The 10,632-nt window shown below is 36.3% G+C and overlaps 1 protein-coding gene across 1 annotated transcript; it reads left to right on the forward strand.

The window, feature by feature from the left end:
* Window positions 1-5,469: 5,469 nt before the first annotated feature.
* On the forward strand, window positions 5,470-10,100 carry LOC146646441 (uncharacterized). The gene is made up of 6 exons (XM_085392136.1): window positions 5,470-6,064; window positions 6,750-6,913; window positions 7,778-7,955; window positions 8,072-8,280; window positions 8,830-9,040; window positions 9,942-10,100. Exons 1-6 carry the CDS (start codon window positions 5,950-5,952, stop codon window positions 10,058-10,060), a joined length of 996 nt encoding a protein of 331 aa, XP_085248262.1. The 5' UTR covers window positions 5,470-5,949; the 3' UTR covers window positions 10,061-10,100.
* The last annotated feature ends 532 nt before the right edge of the window (window positions 10,101-10,632 follow it).

The following is a 10,632-nucleotide window of genomic DNA, read 5'->3' on the forward strand; positions in this document are numbered from 1 at the left end:
CCTTTTGAAAAGCTGACACTAAAATATGACACAGCTAATGAGTCTTGACAATGACACCATTGCATTTAAGTTGTCAAAAGACAACAAAGTGAACTTTTAATCACATACCGATCTGTCATTTCAAACGTGATATTTCAGACAATACAGCTGACAGCACATTTGTTTCTCCTCTGTTTATTATTTGGTAGAACTAATAGATTACATTATGGTTAAATTTGAGAGCTGCCACGCTCATGACGTTTGTTTCTGGTTCCAATTAAAGCTGTCAGGCTGTCGTTAAATAGATACAAATTTTTTTAGTTTAACAAGCAAGATTGGCAGGTGTTGGACAGGTCTACCCATATGGAAAAGATGTATATAAATCTTGTAAGGTTTTTATCTGTCTTGTGTGACACTTGTATGAAAAATATACAAGAGTGAAAATACATATAAGATCCCTTAAAAAATTATATAAATGAAACTTGCATGTTTTGGATACTTCTTCAAAAAATATATGACATTAACCCGACATATATTATCCTAAGAAGAAAAATGTAATATCATACTTTTATGAGTTAGACAATCATGAGTGAAACTAAACTATTGTAAGTTTTTCATAGAGAACAAAAGATTTACTTGTGTTATCACAAACAGGAAACAACTAACAATTAACATTGAATGACAAAAAGATGTGGGGGAAAGCCACAAATTTACGAGAAGTTTGCTTTGAACATGTGATTAAATAAAACCCCACATTAGAATTTCCCTCTGGGATTGATAAAAATGCTTTTCATTCATTTGTGTAAAGTTTATTTATTTCTTTGTTTAGCATTTTTGCAAAACTAGGCATCCTATTCCTGACTTTCAAATAATGTTTTTTCCCATTATTGCATTGACATTTAAAGAACAAACTTTTACAATAAGTTTGACAAATGATTAAATCAACACAGTAAATATTCAAAATACATCTCAAATGTATTCTATATAGATGGAAAAGATATTAGACAATATTCATATTGTAGAAATATTTTTAATTTTGCACAGAATCAGCAGATTACACAAAGATGTAGATAAAATACATTTTATATATAATATATTTCTGTCTTTTTACATGACCCAGATTCATTATGACAGTGCTTTAAGGACCATTTAAACACCACACCACTAGCTTAATGGAATTACATTGAAATACATAAATGTTGTGAACATGCATTGCAAAATGTTTTGACAGAATTTTTTTTCCCCCCCAAGTCAGAAACCCATATTTCAATAAGAAATATGTTCAGAAATGACAGCGTGAATGCGCCACCTTTATGAACCGCTATGGCTTTAGACCTTGTTAGCTGCACATTTCACTCTTAATTAGAATGACATTTGACACAATTGAAAGCCTTTGAATCTCTCCCATAATCAACACCATAATCAGTAGCTCCACCTTCACATTTGGATTGAATCATTTACAATAAGATTTAAGATTAAATTATTTACAATAGTACGTATTCAGTAGCTGACATACAATTGAGGTAGAGTCTGGACACTGTATGTACATACATGGCCTAACTATCTGAGTAGCATTTATGGCTTTGTAAAAGCCTGTGGGAAAGTGAACAGTTGACATATAGCTCAGCTGAGTTCTGATAAGAGAACCTCTGGCTAACTTTTGCACTGTGCAATTACCATATTTTCCTATAGCATATAAACAATGACTATCCATTTCAACAAAGTGTGAGACTGCAAAAATACTTCCATTTTTTAAAAGCACCACATAATTGTTTCTTTGTTTTGTTTTGCTGTACGTGTAACCGTGAACAATGTCTCCATTCACAGAAATTCTCTTGTAGTAACTCACCACAGAGTTTGTGGGAACCTCTCTAACTGGGTGGAGAGCAGCTTGATCTCTCAGAGATATTTGTCTTACATTTGGTGAACCAAGGGCAGTCACCTGAGTAAACTTTACATGCTTCTTGACATGCTGGGTTCCTTGTCTCATTTCATTGCAGAACTGTTTAACTTCTGCAGCTGCATTTGTTAAGAACTGCTTAGCTAAACGAGGAAAGGCACGGGAGACTGCCACTCGTTTGCATATTTGTTGTGGTACAGCTTGACTACTTTTTATTTGTTTCAAGAGGTACCCATTGAAACTTTCAAACATAAAGGCTGAGTGAGCCCATAAAGGACCCCATTGCACAACACTTTTACTCAAATGCAACAATGAATGAACATTGAATGTCATGTGCTGTTTTCCATACAGAGATTGTACACCTCCAACAAAGTACACTAATGCGTCGTGTGCGTGGCTTATCAGTTCAGTATTTAATTCGGACCCCAAGAGAATGCTTATCCCTTCTACCAGTAATGCCCAATGACAGTGATACTTCTGTGGAAGTATGCCTTTCAGAACTGGCAAGCTATAGTACAAAAGCCAATGCTGCCACTCATGAGCTTTCCAGAATTTGCGTTCAATTAAAGATCTTGGAACTCGAGCGACGATACCTGGAGGTTTAATAGACAAGAGGTGTTTGTCTATGCTTGCTATTTGTACACCTATGTACCATGGCTCAGAAGTGTTTTTAGAATCCATCCATAAAGATGCCATGTATCTGCACACACCAAGCAGTACACAGTGCATGTAGTCAGGGACCATTCCATTGATAAGATCAAACAATGGCAAATCTGCAAGAGGAGATGAGCCCTTTATCCCCAAAATAGTCTTCCCTTGTCTTTCAAGTATTTGTCCTATTTCTACTGTGGTTTTATGATTTCTGTCACTTGGCTTTTCATCAGGACATGCGTAAACCCTTGTTTTTCCATTCCCTTTCCTTGTTTGCATCCCAGGATGAAGGCAAACTCCACAGCCATATTCACCATTAAATTGCTTGAAATTTTGTAACAATGGTCTTGCTACAGCATCACACACACAGCACAATGTGTGTACTTTCATGTGTCTCCGTGCCTGATTGTTAGGATCTTGCCACTCAAAACCAACTTGAGAAAGATTTGTACACTCCTCGACAAATGGTTTAAAGAAGCAGGACATGTCTGGCTTTTTGGATCCAAACCATAAAGCACATAGAAGTACATGTTTGTCTCTACTCTCCGGTGGTATCTCATTAATGCAACACAATATTGGCCAAATACTAAATTTGGAAGACTGAAAAACTGGTACACCATCACAATTAAAAGTGAGGGACAGAAAATCATCTTTACTGGTAGACTTTAAGGTCTGATACAAGCTGCCATCACATATGTCCTTTATTACACGGCTACCACTGGGATCACCTCTGAAACATAGATCATGCACATTGTGGTTCTCAAGAATGTCTTTTAGCTGATCTTTTAATGGTATACTAATAAAAAAGTTACCTTCCTCTAAACTGGCTTTCACTGTTGTGAATGAAGAACATGACACACAATTAAGTGTTTCCTCCAAAGATTGTGAAGACCCAATGTACTTAGTACAAACTCTACAGTAATGATGTCGTTTAAACTGTTTTGTAATATCAGCGAAGGGTTTCTCCAGAAAATACCTGCTTGATGGAACTACAGTAGTCCCAGCAGAATGTAACTTGAGCAGTTTCAGCAAGTCCTCCATTAATACACCTGTAGTGTTGTGTCTCAAAGCAAAGGAGAGGATTGACATGATGCTTTGAATTTCTGTTAGTCCACTGGAGCAGTTCACATCAACTCCTGCTTCAGGGGCGTTCTCCTGAATGGTTGAAAAAGAATTGTGTTATATTTGAGCAGGTTTCACTTATTTTCATATGTAGCCTTGTTTTTTTTTTTTTTGCAAAACTGCATTTACAACATAAACAGCAGTCATAGCGACGTTTGTCATAGTTAAAAATGCAATTAACCGCAAGTCTTACCTGCACCATTGTGACCATTTCTATTCTTTCCTCCTGTCTTTGGGTGGCATCTTCATTGTTTCCCTGAGAAGTATTCAAATTAACTACTCTTTAAAGAAAAGAGAGCCATAGAAAGGGAACACATCTTGCATTTGTTTCTTACCAGTGAAACCGTTTGTGGTTCTGGTATCTGCTCATCTCTTTGGGCAGCATCTTCACTTTCCTGTGAGGAATACAACCCAAGTATTGAATATATATATGAATTAAATATCCGAATGATATATTCCAGAACAAGTAGTGAGTCTGTCACTGACATATTTAAACAGCTTAATGGTGAGCTGTACTTTTCACTTTTACAATGTGATGGAGTAGCGTAGAAGAGACATAAGAATGAAAGTAATGCTTTATTGTGGCCTTTTTTCTGTATGTTGCTTTTAAAAGGAGAGAGAAAGAGAGAGAGAAAGAGAGGGAGAGAGAGACTATAATAATGTATTTTTATTTACCATTGGAACTGTGAAAGTTCCTTCTCTCTGGCTGTCATCTTCACCATTGTCCTTGAAATGATACAAATGAACAACTTGTTTAAGATACATTTTTCACAGCTCCGCTGAAAACAGTCGGGATGAAATTTCCATGTTGTTATTATTGTGATTGTTATTATTCTTAATGTTTTTATTGACCTTTAAATAAACACAATGAAAGAGGTTGTCTTCTAAGTAAAAAACTACATTTTTTTTAATTATATTTATCATCTCACAATTACTTAAGTAGCACTTCAGATTACTTTCAATGCAGAAACATTATGAATATAGTCTAGATTCTCAAATACTTTGCATTTTCTTATCATAACTAACCTAAACAGAATTTATCAGTCATTTGGCAAACACAATAAATTATGTTGCATAACTTATCATTGAAAATAAATATCTATGTAAGTGTATGGAATTATTAGTTTGTTAACCTACTTAGTACACACAACACAAAAATATAAGCCAAGTTATGGGTGTCAAATTAGAACTGGAATGTTCCACTTAACCAAAGTATTAAAACCCAAACACTTTGTATCAAGTGCTACTATGGTAGCTGATAAGACATTAACGATATACATTCACTTACTTGTTGTTGTGTGTTGTGCTGTCCGATGTCAGTCAAAGCTCTGTCGATTTTTCTAAAAAAATTAATAAATTCTTGTAGCTTTCATAACAATGACAGAAACTGACAACTGTTAACTTATTGGCAAAGGTGCACATACCGTTTTTTCCATCTGGTCAAAGTACGTGAAGGAACGTTTTTCCGCATCCAGTCTATTTCACTTGTGTCAGATCTATAATGTTTTCTTTTCGGCATCACTGGCTCTTAAGTTACAAAACTCAGTTGGAATGTCAGTATAGTCTATAATCTGTGAAAAACATATTCTACCGCCAAATAGAGAAAATACTGACGTAGAGCATGAACTCAAAAATTTGTTTTCAGCTGTGAGTGCCATGATTGGTTAAGTGTACGGTCAAATATGAGGATACACCAATCAAAGGCAAAGTAGGGCGGGCCATGCTGCAGCGTACAGGTGGCCAGCTTTCACCGCGAGACCTCACACGGTCCTCATCAGGTAACGGCTTCCTTACGTAATTTAACAACAAACGGGAAATCGGTCTAATAAAGTGTGTCTTGCAAAGATGGAGACTACGGAGACGAATAAAACTAATATCAGAGGTAAGTCGCCTAAATGTTTTCGAATTTGAATGACTTAGCTTAAGCTAATAGCTTGCTAAAAGTGGTTTGATGTTTTACGGGTCACATAGAAACAAGTGACCAACGTGGAAATGCTCTCTTCAGAGAATTATGCATGCGACATAGCACTTGGTGTCATTAAAATGGTTCAAACGGTAAAAGTATGCCTATAGAAACCATGTCAAATAGAATATTTTTTGATAAGAAAAAGCCTTTATTAGCATATAGCCTGTAGCATTCTAGCTAGGAAAAAGCAATTCTTTTTTTCCTCCCCCCTTCATTTACTACAGAACACGAGGAGAGGAAGTTTGCAGTGGTGCAGTGGAGTGAAGGGGAGGACTATGGAAAGCTTAGTGAAGTAAAAACTGTTAACATACGGGGGTATGATGACTCCAAGATGGACCAGCATGGGAATCCCATTTCCACTTACTCGGCAGTTATTGAATGGCGCCATGGGAAGAAACAGCGAGGAGGGTGGCCACATTACAGGGGCACTGTTGTTTTTGTCTCTGGTAAGTAATTGTTAATGATTTGAAATGTAGAATGTCCTTCTCTACTTGAAAGTAGTTCTCTAAAGAAAAACTGAATTCACTCTTTAAAGTCATGTGCTTACTTCGTTTTTCCAGGGAGCTGAAGACTGTACTACATGTTTACTTAATATACATTAAGTATACATTACATAAAGTCGCAACAGTTTTGTATTTTATCACTCGTCTTTACTCTGCTCTAAGTAAAAGTTTACATATTAACACAGTAAATCTCCTAAATGTGGCTCCTACTCCTTTTAACCCTAACCCCTGACTAATGAGATGGTTGCTTTTAGATGTTGAATAGTTGTATATTTTATGTTTCACATGTATGGAAATTCTGTGAAATAGAAATTGTTTGTTTTTTTGCTAAATGCACTATGTGAATCACAACTCAACACAAAACTAGACACTGTTACTGCTGTCTTCTTCTTCTCTTTCTCTATCCCATATACAAATGTTCTCTTTTCTTTGTTAGCTCTCTCTTTCACACAGGTCGAAGAACCATTCCAGTGTTCAGTTGTGTTTTTAGTCAGGAGTAAAAAATACCATTCATTACTGCAATTACCTGAAAACAGGACATAGTCTGGTGATTTAAAAAAAAAAAAACACCTGTGGAGTAATGAGGGGATTGTTGTAATGTCTTTTTGTTTCCTCCTTTGTGCTCTAGCTACTCGTTTTGAGGCAGCTCGGAAAATTAATGCACTGCTGAAGGAAAATGAACCAGAGGACCTGACCAAGAGGGTATCTGTCCATCCTGAAAACTATCAGGATGATTCTGATGACTCCGATCCAAATGAGACTCTGATTCTGTCGCAGCCATTGCAACTCAAGGTGACATTTCACTTGGAACCATTTTGTAGTATCCGTGTTTTACATGTTATCTAAACACTCCATCTTTAAATATTGGCTTCTAGGCTAGTGTCAGTCATTAGGAAACCATTATATACATGTTTTCATGTGGAAAATGAAACATTTTAGGTGATGGCTCCTTTAAAAAGTTGACACTATTGTATTGTACATCTACCATTGGATGGAGTCTATGCAGGCTACAGCCTTATGAAACGGGACAGTGTAGCCTGCAAGTAGCATTTCCTGGTTATGTCTGAACATCCTCACCATCTTTCTATTATGTTACACACCATTTCTGTCACCAAGCAATGACTGTAGTACTTCTCTTTCCCTAAAAAAATATATATATTTTACTGATTTTTACCTTTTTCAGATCAGATATAATTTTAAAACTGAAACGTATTTACATTTAAGAAAAGGAACTCCACCAGTGGTCCCCCTATTCTACTGCACACAAAGGTCATTTGTATACAATGATTGTCAGGATTTGTTAAAGGAAAAAATCACTTGTAGCCACCTAAATTGAATTATGGTAAACTTTTTTTTTTTTTAACTGTATTCAAATGAGCCCAATCTTTGGAACAGGCCTAGTTACAGTTCTGTGATGTGCAGTACCAGTTAAAAGTTTGGACACACTTTCCCATTATATTTAATTGTAAAATTGTACAAACTTTTGACTGGTACTGTATGTGGCTAAGAAATCAGCTCTTTGAAGTATGCACCCTACACTTTGTGGCACAGCTATTGAATCTGTTGTCTTTACACTTTAGATTCATAACTTTTATGGCAGCTTTGACTATTTTATGTAAATTCCTCTTCTTTCTCGCTATCTTTTTTCATGTCCAGAAGTCAAAGGCTCCTTCAAAGAAAGACCCTGCACAGGAATTCCTTGCAATGTACAGTCATTCACCACCTTCAGTCACTTATGGTGAAAAAAGTCCAAAAAAGACAGTAATTGGTCTAAAGCGGAAGATCCAAGACCTGAAACAAGAGAATGATAAACTGAAGGAGTTGCTTGTCCAAGGTATCACTTCCTATCACTAATTTAACAATTAAACAGCCAATATATTTGAAAAAGTCACTCTAGCCTATGTATAAACCATTCTGGTAATCATTTTTTTATTCATTTACTATATATAGATGTGCCAGAACTCATGAAGACGATGAAAAAGGTGATTAATTTGGCTGAACCTCTTAAGAGATCCAGTTTTGAGCTTCCCCAGATTTCTCCGCAGTCCACGCCCGGTTCATCATCAGATGGTTCGCTGCTGCCCCCTCCCAAATCTACTTCATCCTTCTCAACACCAGCATCTGTCATTCTATCAACAAAGGAATCCCAGTCATCAAAGGTAATGGAATTTTAAAGAATAAATAGATGAAGTGCATAAATTGGATCTACTGTCTTTCTACTTACAGTTGATCCAACCTTGAACACAATACCAATAAAAGTTTTGACGGACTTTCCTATTAGATTTAATGGGAAAATATGTCAAAACTTTTAAATTGGTACTCTACTTATTAGTATGATGGATCTAATTCAAGTGTTAAATTCATTGACTGTGTTTCTGCTGTGAAGTTTCCCTTCTTAACAAAGGAGTCTATGGGGATTGACTCTGTTTTAGAGCCAGCCCCTGGTGGAGCAGAGGCAAACTACAATTTTTCTACAAAAGCTTCACTTTTGCATGGGAATGCCTGTGCGAGTAACAAGTGATGCAGAAAAAAGTTTTGCAATCCAGTAGCTTAGCATCCGGACATTGCAGGTGAACGACGGCTCCGGGAATATACATAAATGTCACTGCCTTCAAAACTAGACGAGAAACAGAGTTTTAAGTCTGGAAAGGTATGTAGTTGTTCTTTACGTCTCTTATATTGATCAAAATGTCTTTTTGTTGGAACAGGTGGAGATTTATCCTGGGACTGGAGTCATGGTAGAGAAACTGGCCTGGGCCTATGCTACTAATGCAAATTCATCTACAACCTTTGTGAGGCATCTGCTCACAGCAGTCTTCCCTGTGGAAATATTGCTAGTGAGCAATCTTCGAGGGGGAAAACGAGGCAGAGGACATGCACGTTTACCGCTCGACAAAAATAAATTGGATGCCATCTACAGTAAGTTTTTAGCTTTTTATGGCATGTTTTCGCAGTTGTCCACACTTCTGGCATTTAAAGATAACAAAGGACCAATGAAAAACAAGGGCCACACATATGAAGAATATCTTCTTAACATTTATGCATATATTATTGTTGATGAAGAAAGGCCTCCACCAAATAGAGGATTCTAGTTGATCTTTTTTGAGTTATATCCAGATGAATGAATGGTCTTTTCATGACATACTATTGTAGGCCTTAGATTTCTCTGTAGGCCTTTCATTTCCTTTATGGTGCATTTTGTTTGTCCAACTACAAAGTAACAAATGATGGTAGATAAGTATTTTACATTCTGGATGTTCTTGCATTTGATGTATTTCAGTGACTGCGTTTACATGCAGCCGATAACCCATTCAAAACTGGAATGTTAGCAATAACCCGGTCACACATGGCTTTAAAATACCGGCAAAAATCCAAATATAAATCTTGGAGTTACCAAATATTTTTGTGAGAAAAGGGTCATGTAAAACCTCTATCGGCATATCGCCATCAGAATGAAAATGGATTTGTGTTTTGCACATGTTCTATTCCCGCGGAATCCTGGTCTTTTGAGTAGAGGAACTTTGTGTATGTGCCGTCTGGCTCTCTGTGACTCTCTCATCTCATGCATGTGAATGAGTTATTCCGAATGTTTCAGAACCCTGAATAGTGAGCCTAACTCGACCATAACCTGAATATTGGCTGTATGTAAATGTAGTCAACCGCTCCATGCATCGTCTGCAAATTTCAAAGCTGGCACCATTAGATATTAAGACTGATTAATGCAGGATCATTGCACTATTGTTTAAGATCATTGGGTTCTTTTACACTACTAATTCTGTTCTTGTCATCACCCCCCCCCTGCATTTTTGTACATATATAGGTGCAACCCTTGAGAAGTGGCCTGGGACCCATCCTTCCAGCATTGGTACTACAATCAATGCCAAGATCACAGAACTCCGGGCCAGAAATAAAAATGTCTCTGTCACAGCATCCCCATAACTTGACTTTCGATGTCTCATTTGGCATGTTATTATAATGCCAATTCATGTTTTATCTATTAAAGATAGTTTGTTTGTTTTGTTTTTTAAGTGGGCAGGTTTTTTGCCCTCCAAAGTTTTACTCATGTTAGCAGGTAAAAGTTCCACAAATTTGCAGCAAAAGGTATGCAGCTTAGCATGCTCTTTAAACAATAGAGCTTAGATTAGGTTAAATATTTCTGTGAAATATTAGTATGTGACTGTTATATCAGAATAATAAAAGTTAATTGAATTTAAAGATTGCCCAGTATTCATGTTTTTTGTTTTTGTTTTCTTCAGTATTACAATACATTGACTGCCGACCTGTCAAAGAAAGTTATGTTGGCTTACGAGTTTGTCTTTGCATTGCTAGTTTTTAACTGATGTTGGTCAAGCAGGGGCAAATGATACTGTTGTCTTTTTCATATGTGATAGATTTTTTTTTTTTTCTAGTAATGTTAATTTGTATAAAATTAATAATTAAGTTTATAGGTTTTTTATGAGATGAGATTTAAGAATTCTTAGAAGAAAAATGTAAAAAAAAAGAATAGTTTA

This window comes from Rhamphochromis longiceps, linkage group LG19 (genome assembly GCF_057381845.1).
Source record: "Rhamphochromis longiceps isolate RC_006_pf linkage group LG19, R_longiceps_female_GT1.1, whole genome shotgun sequence".
In the NCBI taxonomy this organism is placed as follows: domain Eukaryota; kingdom Metazoa; phylum Chordata; class Actinopteri; order Cichliformes; family Cichlidae; genus Rhamphochromis; species Rhamphochromis longiceps.

Excerpts from the sequence above, each read along its gene's own strand:
- LOC146646441 (XM_085392136.1), top strand. The coding sequence starts at position 5,950 with ATGGACCAGCATGGGAATCCCATTTCCACTTACTCGGCAGTTATTGAA. Across the intron at positions 7,956-8,071 it reads GAAGGAGTTGCTTGTCCAAG|ATGTGCCAGAACTCATGAAG; the intron begins GTATCACTTCCT and ends TACTATATATAG. Across the intron at positions 8,281-8,829 it reads AGGAATCCCAGTCATCAAAG|GTGGAGATTTATCCTGGGAC; the intron begins GTAATGGAATTT and ends TTGTTGGAACAG.